General features: G+C 42.0%; 1 protein-coding gene and 1 non-coding gene across 8 annotated transcripts in view; both read left to right on the top strand.

Annotated features, from left to right (window-relative positions):
* FBXW11 (F-box and WD repeat domain containing 11) overlaps nt 1-24690 on the top strand; it is a 131234-nt gene that overhangs the window by 84730 nt on the left and 21814 nt on the right. For 5 of the 7 annotated variants that reach the window (XM_052659062.1, XM_052659059.1, XM_052659063.1 and 2 more), the window contains 4 exons: nt 4476-4538; nt 7613-7838; nt 17859-18045; nt 18916-19006. In XM_052659062.1, the coding sequence (XP_052515022.1) occupies nt 4476-4538; nt 7613-7838; nt 17859-18045; nt 18916-19006 (567 nt within the window). The remainder of the gene's footprint in view (nt 1-4475; nt 4539-7612; nt 7839-17858; nt 18046-18915; nt 19007-24690) is intronic. The other 2 variants (XM_052659066.1, XM_052659061.1) reach the window with 1 other exon arrangement.
* On the top strand, nt 9930-10002 carry TRNAC-ACA (transfer RNA cysteine (anticodon ACA)). The gene has a single exon. It is a non-coding gene; the product is annotated as a tRNA-Cys (tRNA).

The following is a 24690-nucleotide window of genomic DNA, read 5'->3' as shown; positions in this document are numbered from 1 at the left end:
TTGAGAGGAGCATTTTCATTTTGGCATCTTCTCCTGAAAGTGACCAAGTGAAGGTGCTCAGTCGTGTCCGACTCTTTGCGACCCCGTGGACTATAGCCTACCACGCTCCTCCATCCACGGGGTTTTCCAGGCAAGAGCACAGGAGTGGATTGCCATTTCCTTCTCCAGAGGACCTTCCCGACCCGGGGATTGAACCCAGGTCTTCTGCATTGTAGGCAGATGCTTTACCATCTGAGCCACAAGGGAAGTCCTTTTATAAGAGAAGGAACAGACATTAGATTCTCACGGTATTTGGTAGTTTGGAAATACCTCGTGTTGGGACAAAAGTCTGTTAACAGAGGTATCAGTGCTATTTCCTTAGGATGGGGGCACTTCATGGACTACATCATTTTGCCTTAGCAGTAATTTTAAAGCAGAGATAGGCACAAAAATTACTGGGAGAACTTTAAGTCAAAGTGAAACACATGAACCTAGGCTCCATCCACCCTGGCCTCCTGTTTGGTCAAAGACATGCTTTGTTATTTTATCACATTTGAGACACCTTCAAGATCTAATGAAAACTCTGGATCTTTCTGGAGGAATGTATACACACTTTCGTGTATGATTTCATGATATGTATCACCCTCATGCATACCCCGAAGCCCAAGAAACTCTAGTATAAAGAACTCTTATATCAAGGTTTCCTGTATAGGAATTGAATGGCAAGCAGGATTTATCCCAGAATTTAGATAGGTGTGTACTCCATGAATTACTTGACTGTAGATTAAACTGTGTTTAAAGAAATCACATATTGACACAGGGGTCAAAGGAAAGAAGCCTGAAGAGAAAGGCCAGAACTGAGATGGCAGTGTTTTTTAGTGTATTTTCCCAGGAAGGTGAGTTTAGGAGCTCACACCCCTAGAGCAGTGGCTCTCACTTGGAGGGGCCAGTTTTGTTGCCCCGCATCCCCTATCCCCAGCCCCTGACATTTGGTAGTCATTTGGAGATGCTTTCTGGCTATCACAGTTAGGGCTGGGGAGGGATTTGCTACTGGCCTCTAGTAGGGAGAAGCCAGGAATGCTACTTAACATCCTATATTGTACATGACAGCCCCTCCTCCCCCGCAACAGGAAATTAATCCGGCTCCAAATGTCACTAGTCCTAAGGCTGATCTGCCTTAGAGTCTGGCTGCTGCTTGCTAGATTGTGTCTTCTGTTGGTGGTAGGAAGGTCTATGCGTTTTATATGCATGTGGTGCTTCTTAGTAGGTGTAGGAGGAAAGAGATGATGATGAGAAGGTAGGAAGTGATTAAGCCATGTTGGTATTTCCAAGAACTTTCCTTTCCCAGAAGTGTCGGAGGCTTAAAGAGGATTTCAAGTTTCGGATTGGTTTACCTCATGATTTAATCTGAGAGCTTGGATATAGGAAGCCGCCTTTCTTTTCTCCTGAAAGGAAGGCTCATTGTTTGTTCTTACTTAACCCTTGAACTTGTGACCTTTCATCTATTAAACCTTTAAGAAATAAAAGTCAAAGTGATTAAAAAAGAAAAAAATACCTGTGGCTCTGAGAAAATTCTACTCCTGCCGTCCATTCTTACTCCCACATACAGCAGGTGGCAGAAGGTAATGGGGACTAGGAAAGGCATATATTGTGTTTATCAAAGGCGGGCATTTCCTCTGTCTCCCAGAGTCTTCATGCGGTGAGGCGGGAGGAGGAAGCAGTCATGCGTGCTGCCCACCCCGTCCAGGGCTTGCCAGTGCGCGGAGCTCTTAGTTGGGGATTGTAAAGCGGAGCAGGGAGGTGGGTGGCCACGCCCAGTAAATCAGGGAAAGCTGGACTGAACTAATCTAACCTGACTTGTTAAACTGTGAGATGTCCAGAGCCTTGAATATCTTTGGAGAAGGAAATGGCAGCCCACCCCAGTAACCCTGCCTTGGTGAATCCCATGGGCAGAGCAGCCTGGTGGGCTGCAGTCCGTGCGGCCGCACAGTGGAGCGCGACTGAGTGCCTATCAGCGCTTCAGCATCTGGGTGGTGTGCGTGTCTGTGGTGGGGCGGGAGGGAGGGAGGAGGGGAGGTAGCGCGGGGAGAGCCTGCGCGGGAGCCTGCAGCGCTTCGCGGGACCCCAGGGCCCTTTTCACTCTGAGCGTCTCTCGCATCGCCCGGACTGCTGTTTGGAAAAGATCCTCTGATCCTGCAGCATTTTTCCCTTTGACATCTTCTGCTGAAGACTTTATAAGAGAAATTGAAAAAATATGTATTCTAGCCCCCACAGTACTCTCTTAAATACAGTTTTACTAAATTGTATGTGTGTGTTTATCCCCTTTTGTCAAGCCTTAAGAGAATAGTTGCTATTTTTATGGGGGCGGGGGAAGTTTCCTTCTTCACTCTGTAAATAAACACTGTTTCTCTGTTTTGGAGTGCCTGGAAGGAAGAATTAAATTTTCTTCCTGGAAAGACAGTTGTTTCTTGCATGGTCTGCCTGTCTTTTTGTTTCCTCCTTGAGTGAGGGAAGTACTGAGGTAGCTTGTGTCAGAATAGCTCCGGCGGATGCAGGCTCCCATATTCTTAAAGTTTCGAGTTCATGCTCGCCTCTTCACGTTTTTTTCTTGCCACTCTTTCAGAACCCAGGCCGTGGTGGTGTTGCGCGTTGCCATGCCTCTGTGACTGCCCGTCACACCCCAGTGGTCTACTGAGACACTGTTCCCCCTTTCCCGCTGCTTCCACTTGCTTTGTTCCCCTGTGGAAACCTGCCAGCTTTATTAATCCATAAGTCCTTCAAGACAGCAGTGAAAGGGAAATAGTTGGAGAGAGGAATACTACTTCTGTTTCCGTATTCTTCATCCCACTTATTCCACTCAGGATCATTTCTCACTGCCACCACTCTAGGCCTGCTTGGGATGCTTGGACGCACTGCCTTTCTTTCTAACTCACAGTCGACTTGAACATGTGGAGTCCTGCCCTCCTGCCCTCCTTCTGCATCGCAGACCTTGGTGTTCTGTGATCTGTAAGGTTTTACCGAGGAAGCCAATGGCTTTTCCCTATCCGGCAAGCATCTGGAATCTTTCTTTCAGAGTCTGAGGTCAGAAAATCGTGAGATGAGAACACTTAAGGGAAAGTAGCAGGGTGTGAAGTTTTTGAATACCCGTTACACAGCCGCCACTGCACTGGTGCTTTCGATCCCTGCGACTTTGTGTGGTTTGTTTTTGTCCATGCATGGAACAGCCTGCGCAGGATGGCTCTCTCTCTCTCTTTCTCACACACACACACACAGACATACCCTCCCTCTCTTCCTCCCCCGCCACCCATTCTCGCCTCTCTCTTTTCTTCCAAAGCCTTTGACTTTCCTACTCCACCATTCTACATCTCTGATCAGACCCTGCTGTGAGGCCTGCGGACCACTGGTGTCACGCGGTGATTCTTCTGCCACCACCTACGTTGGGTGTTTTCAGATGGATTGTTTAGAAATACTGTATGTGTCTTTTAACATTTTACAACTTGAAGAATGTAAAGGAAAAAGAGGGAGAATTTAAGAGAGAGGTTTATCCTCTATAGGCAATAAACAGGGTCTTGTAAACACTTAACTTCAACAGATCTACAGGATCTTTTTGGCTAATATACTATGGACAAATGTTGTAGTTTAAATTATATACCCCAGTCTTGAAATTTTAGATTTGGGAAGAGAGGGACTGCCATCCATAAATGAGTTGTTCTTTCTTTCAGAGTACAACTCTCCCACTTCCCCTTCTCATTAAGTTTCCATTTAGCTATTAGGTAGGAGCGTCAAAAGGGAAAATCCAATCATGTATAATCTCCAGTTAATGGGCATCTATTGAGCGACTGGGTCACCAGAAAGAATAATTACACAGTGCCTCTTTGTGCAGTAAACACAAAAATCAAAAGCTAATGCATTCCCAAGGCAAGCCAGATTGTTACTGGCTAACAGCATCCTCCTCTTAAGGGAAGAGGCTGGGCACCCACCATGCTTGCTAGGGGAGACTGCAAAGCCATTCCTAAGAAACAGGACTGTCAAGGGAGGAAGGAGAGAGGCAGGGGGGCTTCCAGGGCTTTGTCACTTCTAACTGCTGGTGGCTGGGGTGGGTTACTGAATAACAGACATTCTAGTAAATGTTTTGTGCAATCATCAGGAGCTTAGTGGGTCTCTGGGGCTGCTTTCCATGAGTTACAAGAGTAACAGCAATGATTGAGGTAGTTTCAGCCCCACTCCCATAATTCAATTCAGCCTGTTTTCTCAGTATACCCTACCTTCATAAATAGAAGGTTTATGCTTGCTTTTGTCCAACCACTAACTATTAATTTATGAAAGATAGAAACACTCCTGTTGACCCAAAATGGCATGTGTTAGCCATAAGTCAAACAGCTCTTGGGTTGGTATTGGTACACTCTAGTTTGGGTTTTCAAAGTTACATTTTGGTGTAGTTATTTAGGATTTGCAAAACTCGGCATAATTCAAATAACCTGTTTTTCCCCCCTTAGAACACTTCAGTTATGGAGGATCAAAATGAAGATGAGTCCCCAAAGAAAAATACTCTTTGGCAGGTAGGAATGGCGGCGCACAGAGAAGATAGCGACTGACTTACTGCGGCTGAGATGCTCCCTCGGCTCCTGTCCTCAGTGGAGCTCAGAGCCAAGGGCTTCTTTCTTCTGTGCAGTTTTGCTAGTTTCAGAGTCCACCCTAATTTATCTTCTGTTCCTTAGGGAAGTGTCATTATCAAGATTTTGGGAGTTTGCACAAGGTTCTGAAGTTGGCTGCAGCCCAAAGATAGTCAGTCTTCGGGGTCACTGTCTAAGCCACGAATGTGGTGGTGCCCTTTGTCGCCAGAGTGGAACCTGGCCAGGCACCAGTGTATGCACTGGCCTTTTCTCCCAACCACCACCCTTTCCCCCCACTTCATTTTTAATGTTTGTCTTTTCCTTTTAAATTCAGTTTCCTTTTCTCCTGGCTCTATTTTAGTTTGCCAGTTGCCCTCCCTGTCCCCCAGTTTTTTGGTAAGGTGGGCGATGGAGAGCATGTACATTTCATGATTTGATGTTTTCCATCAGCCATTATGGTGCACATAATTTCCCTTTCATGAAGATGCAGTTGCAGGCAAAACAAATCTAAGTCCAAAAACAGTAATGATTAATAAAGAAAATATTCTCTGGGTTCATTTGAGTTGAAGCAAAGCAGTACTTTAGTTATTAACAAGAATAAAGTGTCCCCAACAAATTTAAGAAGAGAAGTAACACAGCGGAGCAATTCTAGGCAGATCTCTGTGGGCCAAGCAGGCGGCTAGGAGTAGAGGTGGAGAGTGCGCTGTGGAGTTGAGCGCTTGCTGCCGCGCCGGGGGGCTGCGCGCAGGCTGGCTTCTGTGCCCTCCTTCACGTTCGGTACTTTGCAGCAGGATTCTCTTAATTTACTATTGATTTTTCAACTCACAGTGGTTCTCAACACTGGTTTTCAGGCCTTTTTTTTCGTCTGTCTTTCAATAGACTAGTTACTTGTATATCAGTGCTCTAGGGGGGCTAGAGGGCTAGCAACCCTTCTGAAAATGAAATAATAACCCTTTTGCTTATCGAGTGAGGTAATGAGTGTGAAAATATTTTGTGAATTACAAAGCAGTACACAAATGCTAGTAGTTACGATACTCATATTTAACCTGTTAGGAACATAGTTATTTTGGCTAATTATTATGAAAAAATATAGGAAGAAAAGGGGAAGGAAAAAATACACAGCTTTCTCTCTCAAGATGAGGCACTTTTACCATTTTCATATTTATTCTTTACTCTGTCTTGGTGTGTACCCCTTAACGCAAATTACTGTGATCGTATGCTATATAAAATTCTTTTGTTCCTGATACTTCATAAACATGTTCTCTTATTAAAATCTTCCTTTATAAACCTAATTTTAATGGCCGCTTTATAGTACTTTGTGTAGATGTATTATAATTCACTTGAACCAGTTGCCTGTAACTGGGTAGTTTTTTTCTAACTTTTCTTTATTATAACATTATGGTGAACATTCTTATGCCTAAAAGTAGCAAAGATGCTCCTATGCTAGCTGATTTTCACCACAGCAAATAATTTTCATTTCATCTGACTGTTTTGAACGCTGATGTTTTGGTCCTGTTTGGTATGAATGTTTTACCACAAGCAACGTCAAACATCTCCGCTCAGTGCTGCCCCCTGGTGGTGCCTGGTGTCGGTGAGCTCTCCACCACCCGAAGAATGCAAGGGGAGAAAATTAGGAAGTGGTGAGATAAATGAGGAGGGAGATAAGACCTTCCAGGTTTATACCTCTAAATGTCGACAAAAGAACTTGCTTCAGATATGAAAGGTTTTTAATATTTTACCAACGAAGGTCAAAGACTCTGCTGGATATTTACAAAGGATGTTTTCTTTCTGGAATGGGTTCAGTCTACTCTGTTAGGGGATATGCTGATAACAGAAGCTCTTGGTTCTTCCCATGCAAGACATCTGAGACAAGCTCCTAATGGAACTAGTGAACGTTTGTGACACAACTCTTCAGTTTTCACAGTTCTCTTGTCTGTCATTCCTTCTAGTTACACATGAAGAGGCTGTCAGAATAGGGATGGACACACGGCCTGACAATGTTTGACAAAAGTATGGAGGTTTTTTGTTTGTAAACAGGGAAGTTGCTGAGCCTTATCAGAAGCAGCTGTGGCTTCAGTCTAGGGACTTAGACTTCTCTGGATATTGTCGTCCAGATGCAGTGTATGCAGTTTCAGTCTTTAAAGAGTGTACTGGTTGTATGCACGGGCCATGTAGGCTTGATGAGAGACGCAGCCGTTAGGACAGGAGTCTGTGGGATATCCACAGACAGACCGAATAAGATGAGGAACTTCTCAGGCACATGTGGTTTGTCTGGGGTAACTTTCAGAGTCGGTGATCAGAAAGAGGGAGTGAAAGTCTATAAACTACTTTGTCAGCAGTTTAGCAGCCCTGGAAATAATACAGAGGCGATTAAAACTGTTAGGTAAAATGGAGCTGTTTAGATTGAATTGCTGTCTGGTTCCTCTGTTACAGAGAGCAGTGGTTTTCAGCGTGAGGTCCCTGAAGTGCAGTCTTTAGAGTGGCAGCATCAGCATCATCCAGGAACTCGGTAGACGTTAGCTCAGGGCTCTATTCCAGAGTGGCCCCTGGCAGTCTCTGTTCATATACTCTTTTGTTAACTGATGTGTGCACAAGTGTGAGAAGTGTTTGCATAAATGCATATAGCTTTACCTTTCAACTCTGAGGAAGGAAAACAAACCATTAATAGTCAATTGCCACTTTGCCAAGTTGAACAGGTTTTCTAAGATGGTCTTCTCCAGCATCAGTTAACTGATAACATGGTTTGGGAATAAGCATTGGAGGAGGATAATTTAGGACACCATTTAACTTTACAAAGGATTCTGACTTTGTCATTTACTTTAGTGACTAATCTGAGTACATGATCTCTGAATACATTTTAAATTATTGCCTGAATTAATTAATAAAGGAATGATTTGGCTTTAAGATAAAACTGGCATTTTAAGTATAAATACACACGGCAAAAATATGTTTCTGATGAGAAGACTATTTAGATTCATTTTCCTTGTCAAACTAATTACTCTTTTGTTTTTCTAAAATAGATAAGTAATGGAACATCATCAGTGATCGTCTCCAGAAAGAGGCCATCAGAAGGAAACTATCAAAAAGAAAAAGACTTGTGTATTAAATATTTTGACCAGTGGTCTGAATCAGATCAAGTGGAATTTGTGGAACACCTTATTTCACGAATGTGTCATTACCAGCATGGACATATTAACTCTTACCTGAAGCCCATGTTGCAGCGGGACTTTATTACCGCTTTACCAGGTAACCATGTTTGTCTGTAAAAAAAAGCTGAAAAGTGGGAGAATGCCCATCCCAAGAGCCTAGGTGGAGCCGAGTAGGTTTTTGCAAAGTGAATGAGTGAGTGGATATAGTGTGAGACAGCCTTTCTTTGGCATACACACTGTATTTTGATACGTGGTACTAGAAGAGGAATTATGATTTAGCATCTATCTAGGAACTGTAGGCAGTTTCTGTGATTAATAGTGTTGACCACTGGTTAATACTGTTGCTACATTAATTAATGCTATTATATATTTTTTTGATGTGGTCTCTATACAATCTGCATTTTGCCTTTGTAATACAGTATTTATTTTTTAGTATGGGACAGTTTTTCCTACAGTGTTTGGAAAGTGTCCTCAAATCTGAGATGTTCACTTATATCTGAAGTGACATTTAGGGAATGGCAGCAGAGCATTGGGGAAATTGATAGCATGTCTCAGTAACTTTCTTGAAACTTCCTTCTGCATCTTCTCGCGCCGCCTTGCCCCCTTGGTCTCTCCTCCTCGCCCCCCACTGTTTACTTTGCACAGACTACTCTCACAGCACTTTGAGGTTCACAGCAGAACTGAGCAGAAAGTAGTTTCCACCAGCCCCCTCCGCGCCCCCAGCAACCACCAGCACAGCCTCCCCATATTAGAGCGGTACATTTGTTACGGTACGGGAACCTACCTTGACATGTCATGATCACCCAGAATACATCCTTTAAGGTTCACCCTTGATGTTGTCCATTCTGTGGCTTTTGACAAATAGGTAATGACACGTATCTGTCGTTATAGTGTCCTACATAATTGTTTCACGGATCTGAAAACCCTCTGTGCTCTGCCTGTTCATCCCCCTTTGATTTTTTGATCACTTGTTAATTCTTTTCCCTCATTTTAAAATTGTCTTGTTTTAAATTTGTCCAGGTAGAATAGAGAGGTTTCACTCTGGAAGAGAATTTGAGAATGCTGCCCAGAAAGCTTTCCTCTGCCGTGGTCAGGGCAGCCTGAGAGTAACAGCTGCCATGCCAGGATTGGGCTAGAAAGAGCCAACGGTAAACCGGCAGCATTGCTCCCAGCCCTCCCCTTTGCGAGAGCTTCTGGATGGCTCCGCAGAGGGTAGCTTCTCGCTTAGCCTGACTGATTCACAGCGCGTTGCCGGCGCTAGTGGTGAAGAACCTGCCCGCCATGCAGGAGACACAAGAGATGTGGGCGCCATCCCCGGTCCAGGAAGAGCCCCTGGAGGAGGAGATGGCAGCCCACGGAGGATCCCACGGACAGGAGCCTGGCGGGCTACAGTCCACGGAGTTGCAGAGAGTTGGACCCGACTGAGGAGACTTAGCAAGCACACGTGCACAGTGCATCACAGCTCCATAGTCTAAGTATTTCCCGCAGTGAATAGGCCCTAGGCTCATGTTCCAGGCCTGAGACCTGGGGCTGCAAAGGGACATGCCAGCCTGTCGTTTCTAACCTCTCTTTCAGAACTTGGGAGTTCACTTTCCACAGTGGTAGTATTTAAGGATCTTTGAGAGTTAGCTTAGGAAAATTTGAGCCTACTGTTCTTTTTGTGCTGAAAATAATAGCATTTTTTCCCTCATTTCTTGAATTAGTATTTCTGGGAACCCTCTTTTTTTCTAGAATCATAGTATTTAATTGCTGAAAGGGACTTTGGGTGTCACAGTGCTGTTTTTTCATTAGATAGGTTATAAAGCCAAGGATCAGAGAAATTGGATGACATGCCTAAGATCATACATCTTGGTTATTGTGACTGTGTGGTGATGATGGGGGTTGGTTCAAAAGTTAGTGCGAAAGCTGAAATCAGTTGCAGTTAAGATTACTCTTGATAGACTACATGGCTTACAATCCATTTCAATAACTTGTCCTTTTAATTAAAGAGAGAGGGCATGGAAGAGAAGGAAAGAGACATGCTTGTAATTGTATGAGAGAATTAGAGGCGAATGTCAGTAAGGCGGGTGCGCGTGTATTGCAGCTCCTCTGAACTCAGAACCCCCGTCGTCCACGCTCTTCTCCTGAGCCAGGCTGCACTTCAAACCAAGGAAAGACAGGGTCACTTTTGTTTTATGTATATATGACTTCCCTGGTGGCTCAGACGGTAAAAGCATCTGCCTACAATGCGGGAGACCCAGGTTCGATCCCTGGGTTGGGAAGATCCCCTTGAGAAGGAAGTGGCACCCCACTCCAGTTTTCTTGCCTGGAATATCCCATGGACAGAGGAGCCTGGCAGGCTACAGTCCATGGGACACGACTGAGCGACTTCACTCCATATATATATATACACGCACACACACACATATATATATGTATACATATTTTAAACTGGAGGTTGGTTTCCTCACAGCACTGTGTCGGCTTCTGCCATACAAAAGTGTGAATCAGCCGTAAGTGTGCATGTGTCCCCTCCCTTCTGAACCACCCTCCAGCCCCTCATCCCACCCCTCTAGGTTGTCACAGCCCAGAGTTGAGTTCCCTGGGTTATACAGCAACTTCCCATTAGCCCAGGTTGACACCTGTACTTGTTCTTCTTAAGTGCTTTTAGGTAAATGAAGCTGGGCTTCCATTTTTTCAAGCAGATCTGTTCTGTTTGCTTGTTTGCTTTCGATTGTTTTGTTTTTCCTCTATAATTTGCTTCTCAAACATTTTAGAATATCAGAGAACCCAACTTGTGTTACAGAACATCCACGAGGTGGCACTGTTGAAGTTCTCTTGATTTGCAGAGTGTAGTTCAGAGGCAGCCCCTTCTCTTGGGGAGTGTACAGAGTTGGAGAAGAGACAGAACAGATGAACATGTGTTATGTATATAAATATGGTTAGTGTAATTGCATGCAGTTCAGTTTTCATTACAGCGAATTTTAAGGCACTGTCCATATCTCTGTTAAAGTGGAATTTTGTGGTACTGAATATTATATGAAATGAATGGACCATTGGCTGGGACATGGAAATGTTTTTGTTAAAATGCTGTTTGTTTTAGCAGGATTTGATCTGAACATATATACATGTGTCAGTATATATCATACATATGAATCTAATAGCTGGGGACAAGCTGGCCGAGTTGATTGTGTTAGTTGCTGTCTAGTAGACTTGGATTAGATCTGGCATTAGTTCCTTAGCACAGACCATGCCTCAAGAAAGAGCTTTAGGGAAGAAACAGGTCCATGTGTTTGTTCATACTTGGGTTTAATAACGTGTGGAGTAACTTACTAACCATTATTCTAGTTTGATGCTTAGCTTTTACTGTAGATGATCCTGAGTTTGAATTTTTACTTTGTTGAAATTGACAGTCAACTTAAGACTTCTTTTGATTGAAAAAACCATTAATTCTATAAAAACGGCCTGTAGTTTTCACTTTTTAATACTTGCTGTGAATACCGTACCTGTCAGTATAGGGAAAGTGGAAAATGTCTGTGGTCTCTGGCTCCTTTTGGTTCAGTGGAAAAAGTGATAATTGTGATATGCTTTTTAAAAATCATGGTGCATGTTTAGTCTGCAGTGTCAGTTTCTGCAGGCTAAGTTTGTGGTTTGTAAGAACTGTTGTTAAAGGGAAAATTTATACCTTTTGAAGTAGAGACAGATTGTGCTTCAAGAAGGATGATAAGTATTGGTGAGGTGTCTGAGCAATTAAGAATTTTAAAAACACTTAGCTTCGTGGCCATGGTTTATTCCTTTGTCCCCCAAGTAAGGATGGTAAACCATTACAGACTGTAAATGGGACAGAGGTTAGATCAGCGGTCTCGGGGGCTGTGGAAGAACCAGAAGGTAGGCTTTAGGTTGGATGCAGGACCAGAGGTCCAGTATGTCAGAGTGGAGAGGCCGATTGCTGAATCTGGCAGCCCCCCCATTTGAATACCAGCGCCTGCACCTAATACGCGAGCCCACTTTTTGGAGCCTCTCTTTCGTTATCAGTGTGGGAATAATACTAATACGTTATAGGATATAGTGAGGATTAAACATAATGTACATAATATGCCTGGCATCTGGTAGGTAGTCTGAGGATGACAGTTTAAGGAGGGGGAAAAAAACAGTCCAGAGAGGCAGGAAACACCTGCTTCTCCAGGGGCAATGCGATTTATTGCCAGGAAGTTTTAATTATTCACCCACTGATTTCCGAATTGATTCATCCTGACATCATTTAGGTAGGTGTATGTGCCACTCTGTTGGCATAACAAAATGTTGGACTTTGTGACCTGAGCATTATTTTACTTCATTTTAGTCTGAATCTTTAGGTCAGTATATTCCAAGTTAAAGAAATCCAGTGACACGCTGTTGCTGTCAGGAAAGAAAGCCTCTGACTTCAGGTTTTACAACTAGATTTGTGACTAGGGAGGGGAAGGGACAGCAGGGGTGGGTCGGGGAAGAAAATTTCTTTGCAGCTGCTCTTTGAAATGCGTTTCTAAAATAATAAAGTTTCTGTAATTGTATGATCTAAGCAGCTGTCTTGAAACTGGCTATAGTCAAGGGCATTGAACTGACATTACACATTTGAGTTTCATTTTGGTGCAGTGTTATTTACATACCGAGCTTTGAAACTTTGCCTTTTAATTGTTTTAATTTATTATTGAAAAATTTCCAGACCTTCCTCTGGTGCGTATAATTAGCACCAGCAGCACTTCTTCAGCACTGTGTGTGCAGTATTCTGGACTCATTTTCCGAGGCCATAATGTGTCCTCTTACTGCCTTGGGAAGGGGGGTGCTGTGGGAGATGGGGGAGTCTCAGCACTGTAGAGTAAATGAGAGCCAGACATTGATACTTTAAGAAAATGCTTTAGTTGTAACACCTCAGAGCACTTTTTAGCTTAGGCAAATGGGCCACCTTATTCAGTAACCTCTTTGTTCTGAATAGTCTTGAAACCAGAAAGTTATAAAGTCTTCATGGCTCCTGGGAGTGGCTACTCCCAGGTGCCCAAATAGAGGTTGTGTGATTCCTGTTCTTTCAGTATTTAAGGAATATGAGATTTACTCCAAGCTATTAGGGAAGACTTAGCGACTTGCCAGCGAAGGCATGTCATGTTTTCTCTGCAGAAAATAACAAGGGAAGGGAATACTGCTGAGCTTCCTTAGCCAGTGATACCAGCTAAGGCAATTTCTGCAAGAGGGAAGAAGAGAGACTGGTATTTACCAAATGTCTGCTCTGTATCTGACTCCTGAATAACCTCTTCTTATTAACCTTCCCAACAGGGTTAGGAAGATCCTTCTCTATAAAATGAGGCTATTGATAGCCTATCTCAGAGGGTTATCATGCTGATTAGAGGAGATAATCCATCTTAAGCATTTAATATTACTCTTATTTTATGAAAGACTGAGATCCAAAAAGGAAAACTGGTTTGCTTCCACGAGGTTGTATGGCTCTATAGCCAGTATGTTTTCCAAGAGACTGACACATGCTGCACCCTGGAAAGAGGGGGTGAATTTAAAGGATTAACAAAAGGAAGTAAACCCCCCAGATTCCACTGAGCTGTTGCTAGATTGGACCAGTGGCATTTGAAAGAGTAGGAGGTATGTGTCTAATAATGAGTTTCCTTATGCAGAATCTTGCTGACCGCCCGTAGGTAGGGGAACGTTAGTGAGGACTAAAAGGGATATTGTTGCTATAAAGCATAAGTTCCCAGCATGTAGGAATTACCTGGTGATAATTCTTAAGAACTGACTCATTGGAAGAAACCCTGATGCTGGGAAAGATTGAAGGCAGGAGGAGAAGGGAACGACAGAGGCTAAGATGGTTGGATGGCATCACCGACTCGATGGACATGAGTTGAGCGAGCTCCGGGAGTTGGTGATGGACCCGGAGGCCTGGCGTGCTGCAGTCCATGGGGTCGCAAAGAGTTGGACACGACTGAGCGACTGAACTGAATTCTTAAGAGTATAGATTCCTGTGCCCACCATCTACATATTCTGACTCAGTTGATGAGGAGAATATTCAGAAATTATTTTTGCTACTACTGTTTCTCAAATCACTAACCCCACATGATTCAAGTATAACCACACAGGCTTCCTAGAACCAGCTCATAGACCGCCCAGCCAGGTGGAAGGTTTGGATGCAGCTTTCCCAGCTAGTATTCAGACCATGGGGATGTGGCAGCCATTGAGGCCTGAAAAGAGAGCATATAATGTATTCTTACCTATTTGTTTTCTCTCTCAGCAGAGGATTTGAGAGGCGTGTTGGTTGGGGGTGTGTTTATAACCAGTTAGCAGAGTTTGGTTAATAATTGGAATTAACATAAACCTTAGACAGTGACTGTGTGCTAATGTTAAGTGTAGAAACTAGAAGATAGTCAGAGAAGTACCCCAGAATTAGGAAAATTGAGAAGAGCTAAGTTTATTAGGCCATGGGTGGAGACTGTAAAAGTAAATATGATCAAAGAGGGTAGAGAGATTCTGAAATCTGAAGTTCACATGAATAGTTTGTCAGTCTTGTCAGTGAGAGGCCCAAGTAGAACCCCCTGTGATTCTCCGTGAATTTCCCGCACTTTAAATACACTTAGATGGAGGAAAGGGGTCTGGAGATAACAGAATGGTAGCCTGAATCTTTGAGAATGGTATCAAAAAGTCCAAGCCCTGAGTAATGTGAAGTTGTCTAAAATGGTTACATAATTTGGGAGAGTTAAAAACAGAATGAAATAGTCCACTGTTTGGAGCAAGAGTGAGAAGAATGAAGGGACAGTGGACTTGGAATAGATGGTGAAGTGGTGATAGGAAGAAACAGCGTATTTTCGCTCCTCACTTAACTTATCCTTTTTTCTTTCGCCACTAAGAACCATGGCTTTAAAACTAGAAGGGTAGGAAAATTGTCCAAGAAAGGAAGAAGACATTTAGGAAACACATAGCTCCTGTAACAAGTAGACCTAGAGATGTTGTGCCGGGATAGTGACAGAGCCCGAGGTGGTGTTTTTCAGAACTGTGAAACATTGAGAAATAACTGCAAGCCAGGAGGCAGAGCCGCTGGCTGCGCTTGCGCACGTGCACCGTGTACAGCTGTGTTTGGTCGTCTCCTGCGTGACAGTACCCAGAGATGCTTGAGGAGCCAACTTCCTGGTTTTTCAGAACTAGAGAACTGGGAGACGGTGTATGTGGGAGATGCTGGCTGTTGAATTTGACGTTTCATTCCGGCCGAATTCTCAAATGCGTTATCAAAAGTTAATTAGCTGTTGAAAAGACTGTGTAGCAGTATGTAAGCCTAGAAGGATATAGTGTACAGAATGTCAAAGGTCATTATCTCTTGAGCAGTGAGGTTCGGGGATTTAAAGATATTTTCTTATAGGCAAAGTTTTTCCAAAGTGAACATGGGTTGTGTGTGTTTAAAAGGGACACAAAGCAGGTAGTGCCAACTTGTAAACAAATAATTGCAATGCCAACTTGATGTAGTAAGCACCAGCAAGGGAACACAGAGAGTAACCATACCGAGTTCACCTGATAATGTAAAGATGGCAGTGTCTTCATGGGGCAGTTTCTCCAAGTATCTTTGAGGGCTGAATAGAGAGATGTGGGCGGAGTACTACTCAGCCATTAAAAAGAATACATTTGAATCACTTCTGATGAGATGGATGAAACTGGAGCCGATTATACAGAGTGAAGTAAGCCAGAAAGAAAAACACCAATACAGTATACTAACACATATATATGGAATTTAGAAAGATGGCAGTGATGACGCTGTATGCAAGACAGCAAAAGAGACACAGATGTGTATAGCGGACTTTTGGACTCAGAGGGAGAGGGAGAGGGTGGGATGATTTGGGAGAATGGCACTGAAACATGTATACTATCATGTAAGAAACGAATCGCCAGTCTATGTCCGATGCAGGATACAGGATGCTTGGGGCTGGTGCACGGGGATGACCCAGAGAGATGTTGTGGGGAGGGAGGTGGGAGGGGGGGGTTCATGTTTGGGATCGCAAGTACACCCGTGGTGGATTCATGTCAATGTATGGCAAAACCAGTACAGTACTGTAAAGTAAAATAAAGTAAAAATACAAATTTAAAAAATAAATAAATAAATAATAATAAAATAGAATATCTGTGGAAAAAAAAAAAAGAGAGATGTGGGCTGGAAAATAGTATACAATCCAGATAATTATAGAACTGGTAGCTCGGGGTTGGTACTTTGTATTTAGTGAATGGATGTATAATAGCCTGAAGGGAAATAGAGAATCATGGGTGCTGTCCTTGGTTCTGACCCATTTAGCATGTTTGCCAACAGCTTGGAATAAGACTTACTACATTTGCCCGTCATGCAGATCTGGTGTGGAATGTCCACACTTCTGGGTGACAGAATCAGAATTGTAGAAGCTGATTTCAAGGGTCAGATAAAGCTTTGAAAGTGAACTATAGTGAGGATAACTGTAGACTTCTGTGTGAATCTGCCCTCCCCTTTTAACTTAGCCTTACCAATGCAGAATTAGGGGGAATTGTTTTTAATAGACATTTTATGGGGAGATGCCTAAGGTTTCAGTTCAGCTTACTAACATCTTAGGAGTCTACTGTGATTTGGCTGTTAGATGAAGGCAGTATAATCTTTGATTGCCTTATCTCTTAATATAATGACATGCACAAGAAAATATAGTGACCCCAGCGTAGTCTTTGTTATCAGATCATAACTTAAGTATTAGATGTAGTGTAGAGTGGAACCAGTATGTGAAGGGCTTGTAAACCATAAATCAACAGTGTAAATACTCAAGAGTGGGAAAAAAACCTTAGTTTGTAAAGCATTTTTTATATATCATCTCATTATATTTTCAAAATAAGGCAAATTATTCTCATTTTATACAGATGAGGAAATTGAGGTTCTGAAAGTTTAATGATTTACCTAGACCCTGTCAAGTTAGTGTGACTATACTGCTTCTGTTTATTGTGAAAAAAGAAAATATTAACCTTGAATGATGCTTTGTTATCTTTAAAATCCTATCATAAAGCTTTGTTGATTCATACAGGTAATATGAGAAAGGATAGTACTGGCCATTGCATGGTACATGGTAAAGAAAACAAGGGGCAGGGATGCTTCAGTATTGTTTAGGTATTTGTTTCATGTCATGGAACTTCTTGGTGGTGAACCTAGACTTGACATTGGAATTTTCCGACTGTATGTTTAGTGTTCCCACTGCAATACAGAGGAGACCTGGGGAAAGCTTTATATCTTGTAGCTGTAAAAGGGCATGTCCAGAACCACAGGATGGGACTGTGTAGGTGGCGACACTGTTGACCAGAGGGATCGTCTTACCTTTGAATGTCAGGCAAAGGCTGAATCTTGGTTGTCTTTGAAAGGATACTTGCACTGTGTAGGATTAAACCTCCTAAGGGTCTAGAATTTTTAGGATGTGGTTCATGGTTTTGAGGGTTTTACCTGCATAAGAAGGAGATGGAGAAAAATGATTAACAAAAGTACAACTAAGTACTCTTGACTTAATTCTTGGATTGTTGTGTTTTCTTCATAAGCTTTTTCATATCAGTTAGTGTTCCACCTTTTTGTCTCCTTAGCCCCAGGGGATTCACATAGGTCATGGATTAATGGGATGATTTGTTATCAGAAGCAGTAAATCGAAGGGGAAAGAATGCAAACTTTGGAGGAAGAGATCAAAGTTCCACTCTTGACTTCACTATCCTCTAGTTGTGAAACCATAAATCCTTTTATCTGTCTCTGCCTCATCTGTAAAATTTGGGGTGTCATTGCCCCATAACGTTCTGTAAAAGAAAATGAAAATATTTCGTTAGAACATCTGACAAATACAGAACTGCCCAGGGTTGACTTTTACACCCAGGAACTGATGCCATCAGTTGTTTTTTCTTAAAAAATCAGAACCCAAAAGAAATATGTATGTTTAGGTACTCCTGTACATGTGTATCTGCAGAACTTTCGATATTATTCAAGCACGTTTCCTGGTTCAGGATTCCTTTACCCTCTTATCTTTAAGGAAGTGGTGGCTGGCACGTTTCCGTCCCCCTTCCTATCCCTCCACTGCTTTTGTATTTTGTGTTTCCGTCCCCCTTTCTATCCCTCCGCTGCTTCTGTATTTTGCAGAGCAAGGCTTAGACCACATAGCAGAGAACATTCTTTCCTACCTGGATGCCAGATCTCTGTGTGCAGCAGAGCTGGTGTGTAAAGAGTGGCAGCGAGTGATCTCGGAAGGAATGCTTTGGAAGAAGTTGATTGAACGAATGGTGCGCACTGACCCTCTGTGGAAGGGACTTTCAGAAAGAAGAGGGTGGTGAGTATTCAGGTTGCTTGTTCCCTTGAAAGACAGTTTCTTTGACCTAGGGTCAGTTTGAGTACTAAAAAACGTAGTTATAAATACTGGCTTAATGTGTTGGCCTATTTTAAACAAGTGGAGAAAGATGCGTGGTCAAGAGTTGAGAGGAGGAAAGTTAAAGCTGTTAGAATTACCTCTTCTGAAATGCATATTTCCTGTATATTTATTAACTGTTGGATGTATTATACAGTTTGAGCAGTTTGACTTTTCAAAGCTATATGTTTATGCTTTTCCTTTCACATTTTCCGTAGGCGTTGATCCCATTACCAAGAGATAGATATGGAAAAGGGTGTCATGAGAAAGTCAGATAATGTCATTTTGCTGTTAGATGTTGATCCTGGTTGAAGACGGGAGGGATACAACAGGCAGGATTTTTCAGACAGCCCATCGTCTCTGAAATACAGCTTTATAGGTCTGTGCATGTCAGTAGTCTGGCCCAGTTAGCACAGAGAAAGAGTGCCAAGCTAGGACACACAGGAGGTGGTGTGAGTGGTGGCTAGGGCTGTGTTTCCTTTATAGGAAGAGATTTGATATGTACTAAGTCAGATTTTTCACAAAGTTACATTAGCCCTTTTTTGAACTGTAGAATGAAGGGCCAGATGATTGTGTTGGGTATTCAGAAAATAAAAAGTTAGGATCATGTAAAGAACTGTAAGTTGAACTTATGTCAAACATGTACATTTAATTGTCAGAAATCCTGCTTTTGAACTGTTAAAGCTCAATGCAAATCAAAAGACTTGAAAGATACAACTTTGTAAGCACCATGTTTAAATAAAAGTCACCCTTTTATGTGCAAAAATGTAACATCTGTTTGTTTTTATTTGCCAGGGATCAGTACCTGTTTAAAAACAGACCAACAGATGGCCCTCCCAATTCATTTTATAGGTCATTATACCCAAAGATTATCCAGGATATAGAGGTAATTTTATGATTTATCTTTTTTATGGGCTTAGTGTTCAGTTGATCTAAAAATCATAGAATGGGTCTTTTTTTTTTAAGGTGAAGTCTTAGAGCAAATATGTTTAAATGTGTAATCTGCACATTACAATGTGTGATTCTTCAGATTGGATAGTGCCTTTCTGTATTAAAAAAAAAAAGGTCTAACTTTTCTAAAATGTGAAATGCTTTTGCAAGGCTGCCAGTTAATTGAAACCTTAATCCAAAATTACCTTTTTAATTTGATGAAATTTCCAAAATCCAAGGCCCAGTTTTTCAGGTAAACGTAGTTTCACCTTTTTGAGCCACCTCTAGGGAACTAGAGAAGGCACAGTCGCAGTTTCCTCCGTAAATTTCCCATACTTTTTCATTAAAAGGATTCCAGTATGATTCTAAGCAATAGTTAAGTGGTTTTTATAGAGCAAATTACACTCGTGGACCATTTTGGATTTGAGTGCAGCTTCCCCAGACCAGTAAAACTCTGTGAACTTGATGAGAGACATTGGAGATGTTTGATATTGTTCATGTGTTCTAATTAGTTCGGTTTTATTATTTAGCCCTTTTCCTTGAACCAGGAAAGACATGCACAGGCATTTCTCATTAACTCTTTCACATGTGTTCTTGGCAGGTCTTGGTTACTTCACTATTTCCTCCTTGGCGAAAAAAAAAGTTCAACCTTTGCTAGGCAATGCTGTATCACCCATAAAGTTATACTCGGCTTCCCAAATGTGAAGTAATCCTCATCCCCAGGTGATAGGCATAAAAGTTATTGTGCCAAAATTCATTAATAGAGAAACATGTGCTTTTTGTAGCCGCCCACTTCTTTTTTAAGGCAGATGTGATGTGAACTAATGGAACTGTTTGGTTAATGGTAAATCTGAATGTGACTGGAATATCATTATTTCAAATGCAAGCTGTTGTCTTGAGTATTCTGTTCCCTAAAATGAGCTGTAAAGTAACCTTTTAGGGAAGTAAAAGTTTTAAGTGAGTTAAAGCTTTTGCCAGACAAATCCTAAAATTTAGGAATTAATTGATTGATTGACAGTTCAAAGCTTAGAATAAATTGCTCCAACAGTATTAGTAACTGAGACATAGTGTTAGCTTGGACCTTAAATTGGTGTGTGTGTTTCAGATAAGAAGGATTGTCTTTTACCCCTATGTAATTTTACTAAGACTGCTTATGCATATATCTTAGAAACTATATTACTTTTTACTTTTTTCCTCCCAACTATTCTTTATAACATATCTTCAAATTTCCTTGAATAATTTTTAGCAAGTCCTTCATTATAAGAAGGATGATGTCTAAGATCAATCATTAATAAATAGGAACTCTGCAAGGACTTTGATCAGATTGAAGATTTGGTGACATAGATTATTTTAATTCTCATGAGTACTATCATAACCTACAGTATGAATTCAGTTTTCTGTGGCATGACAGTATGTGACACCACCTAACATAACCATTTCCTCAGGCTAAAATAACATTTTAAAGTTAGTGGAGGAGGCAGCTGTGAGGGAAAACAGAGCTATAGGGCAGAATCCCATTTGACAGAAAACCTCTGCATCGCGGTGGTCTACAGTGTGGTTCCTAGAGTGTGGCTGAGGAAAACCCACTGGTAGGCCGCAAGAGTCTCCTCCAGACTTTTGTGGGCTAGATCTCTTAGTGTGAGGGTTGGTGTTTTATACTTGGGTACATTCACTCATAGTAATAATAATAAAAATAATGGACTACGTAGGGAGTGATTACTTGTCATAGATACTTTAAGTGTTTTATAATTCATTTTCTCATTTTACACTCTGGACAGTGCTTGAAAGGGTAAGCCCTGTCCTGATTTAAAGTTGAGGAATCTGAGGCTTACCCAGATTAAATAGCTTGCCCATGATCACACAGGCAGTGGGTAGTTGAGTCTGTGATCAACCTTACCTTCTTCTGCACTCAATACAGCTTTTTTTTACACTAGAGATCACTGGTACTTCATCAAAATAGAGTTCTTTACCTCTTTGTAAGTGTGTTTTATCTTCTCCTGGGTGGACATGAAAAGCAAAGAGTTGTTTCAGTGATCCATGGATCAAACAAATGGGAGACTCACAGGCTTGGCTGTTACCATGTGGCTGGTATAAAGCCCTCACAAGCAAACTATAGTAATTACAGGTACCCTCTTCTGAGCCCTTGCAGTATACTCATGAACTGTGTTGTGTGATTTTTATAGATTATTGATTGCTTGTAATTCTCACAAGATACCATCCATACACAGCCTTAGAGTCTGTGGTTTTTTCCCCACATTCTCTGCAAGGTTGCCAGTTCACAGCACCTTTTGCTTTCTCTCCTTGCTCTGCCTTGACAGTTGTAGCTCATGTGCTGCTCCTGTCATCTATACATCCCCATATTTGGCTCTGACAAGCAGATGACCTTGCCCTTCCACACTGACCCAAGAGGAATTGGCTAATTTTTAAGAAGAGTAGGGAACCTGGCTTAGTGTAGCCAAGCCTTATTTTTCAGGAAATGAGAATATAAGAAATGAAGCCTGGAGAGAATAAGAATTCTTAGCTTTCTGCAGAGGTTCATCTCTCATGGGTATTCTTGCCACACACATGCACACACACACACGCACGCACGTGCACACACACACACACACACACACACACACACACACGGGTAGAAGGGAAGAGGGGAAGGGGGTAGGGTGGGAAGGAGAGAGTTTAGAGAGCCTCTGAATCAAGAAGGAATTCCTGGAAAACCTGAGGCACAGTCCTAAAAGAAACAACCATACGCCATTGCTTTCTAGAGTCTTAGTTGTTACCATCATCGTCATTATTAACAGGAGCTTACTGTTAGGTACTTTGCCACATTTCTCAAATTGTCAGAACCAAAATTTTTAGTCCAAAACCCTGTTTGTCCTACCATGCCCTTAGGCGTTCCTCAACAGGGAGATGGGAGTTGTTAGAGCAGGCTTAATCAGTCAGAGTTCTGATGTCCTGAACTTGGATTTTTCTCTTTGTCATCTCAGAGTAGGGACAAACTCTTTCATGTAGAATGCCTTTTTTCCTTTTTTTTTTTTTTTTTAAAAATTCTCTGGATTAAAGCCTTTGAAGCCCTCTCCTTGGAACAGACCACTAGTAAAATGATGGTGTGTTGTATCGCACCTTTTAATAAACCACATTTTATTCAGGGAAAGTGGGGAGCTTTTTTGTGGTTTGCAGACTTGATATTAACATTGTCCTAACCAGAAAATGCCAAAACTTGCCCACCCACCCAGTTGTGTTTAGGCTTCTAAAAATAATGTTATTCCTTCATACTCAGACATCTGTTTTCACTCTATTGCCAATTTAAATGCTGCTGTATACTCTGTGTATCATGGCTACTTTCCCAGTTATTTTGAAAATTTGCACAGGGTAAGGGGATTTTAAAAGTTCTCAAAAACATGAAATATTCCTCTACAGTAGCCATACCGCACGATGTCCAAGTGAAAGGCAGGTATCTGCACCATTAAAAAGGTGCACCTGTGGTGCCTGCATTCCTGCTGCTGGCAGTAAGGTGATTGTTGAATTGCATTTGAAGGCTGAGCCCCTTCCTGGGAATGGCTGGGGAGGGCTCAGGCTGGTCAGCGTTGAAGATCAACCTAGACCAAGACAGCAGTTCCTGGCAATTTGGTAAGATTTTTTCTAGTCACCGCCTACTCCTTTTGGTCATTGTTCTCTACAAACGCAGAAGAGCATCACTGGTGCCATTTGTAGGCACTGTGATAAACACTTTACACGTGTAATCTCATTTGATCCTTCCAGTAGATTTGAGAAAGTATATGGTTTCCATTTTTACAGAAGAGGAAAAACTGCAGCTCATAGTCCCAAGTCATTTGCCAAAACTGCTAATTGACCTAGGTATTTTCTGCCACAATGGGCTGCCTTCCATTTTAAAAGGTCTGTTCTTTTCTGAAAAAGACCTGGCTTATATAAGCATTCTAATAAGAGTTGAGGTCGTCAAATACAGTGGTAGGTAGTATTTTGGGCAGGCACAGTCAGCAGGAAGTGTTGCTTTCTTTTGTGGGTGGCCCCGAGACTTGAGAAGAGTGAGGTCTTGGGAGTTACACAGGGTTGGTGTGCAGTGGAGCAGTCAGCTGCCGGACCTGGCGTAGTGTCCCTTTCCTGGCATTTTGAAACAAGCTGCTTTTGTTTTGGGATTCAGGAACCTAATAATTTTTAAAATAGCCCTAGATGGGAACTTCCTAAAATGACCATCAAAAATTATTTGGTAAGATTTTTCTTTTAAAGTTTGGAAATATATTCTAGAAAATTAGGCTCCTCCTCAGTTTGAGAAGCTAAGCTATTTCCTAACATCTTCTTGACTTAGAATGAAAGCAGAGCTTTTGAGAGATTCTAGCAGAGCTTTTGAGAGATTCTGGCCTCTGGCTCTTGTTTGAGAGTTGGAGCTAGAGGTCTGGCTTGGCGCTCTATGTTGGGTAGTGTTCTTTGTCCAGACATCTCAGGGGATGGGTGTACCACAGGCTGATCGTGTTGCCTTGCCCAGCTTCTCTCTGCTGCGTCCTCAGGACTTTAAGTACAGTAATAGTTTATAACTAAGTCACTGGGTTCTAGAAAACGTTTTAGAGTAGTGGGAGGGCATGTAGGAAATTCTTTTTAGTTTGAGGATTCCCATACCAAAGTTAAAAAAAAAATCCCCCCCCCCCAAAATAGCGATAGTAAATGTGCTTTTTCTGCTCATTGAAATGTACGGCAGCAAAGCTATTTACTGATTCAGTAATATTTTAAAGCAACTGTGTATGTTTTAAAACTAAGAATGGTGATTTGAATTTTAAAAATAATAGCAAATATATTGAGAAGACAGGTTATGTATTCATCTTTGAAATACTTCGGGTTTATAGGGAGTCACATTCAGTAGCAACTTTCTGGGCCCCAAGAGTGTAGCCTGAACACTGGTAACCACTGACAGGAGTCATTGGTCATGAGTAAGACTGTTACCAGTAGATCTGCAATGCAGGAGGCCCGGGTTCAGTCCCTGGTTTGGGAAGATCTGCTGGAGAGGGAAATGGCAGCTCACTCCAGTGTCTGCTGAGCGACTTCGCTCACCAGTAGATCTGCCTCCTAAGTCAGAATTTTCTTGGTGTGCTTAGCATGCTGAAGTGGCTCAGTCACTCTCTAAGAATATAACATTTCTCTAAATGGTTCCCAGCACTGAGTTCAATTTCAGAGATTCTTTATTGTCTGGATCCCTTTTTATAAAGTTGCTTATACAGGCAGGTCTTTCGTCTACCTTGATAACAGTAGCCACAGTGGAATAAATTTTTGTTTTGTTTTTTTGTTTTTGAAATGAGGCTTTATGTCTGACATTTTATAGACGCACTAGAGATGATGATGATGGCTAAGCAGCTCTCATTTGGTAGCAGATGGACAGATGAGCTATTTCTCGCTCTTGGGACCTCCGTGGCACCTCTTTGCATCCCCCTGGTTGTTGGAGATATGTGATCCTGCCCTCTCTCAAGGCCATATATGGGAACTCTGAGAACAGGGCATGTATTTCCAGGCTTCCTGTGCTAAGCACTGAGGCCAAAAATGAGAAGCCATTTTCTTTTTAAGTATATGTGTATCAGTGTCTCCAATCCTCAATTTCTTTTTCTGTAGAGTGAGAATAATAATTTTGGCTTCAGAGTC

Source organism: Budorcas taxicolor, chromosome 20 (assembly GCF_023091745.1).
Source record: "Budorcas taxicolor isolate Tak-1 chromosome 20, Takin1.1, whole genome shotgun sequence".
Classification (NCBI taxonomy): domain Eukaryota; kingdom Metazoa; phylum Chordata; class Mammalia; order Artiodactyla; family Bovidae; genus Budorcas; species Budorcas taxicolor.
The sequence above is the reverse complement of the archived record's forward strand: the minus strand, read 5'-3'. Positions and strand labels throughout refer to the sequence as shown.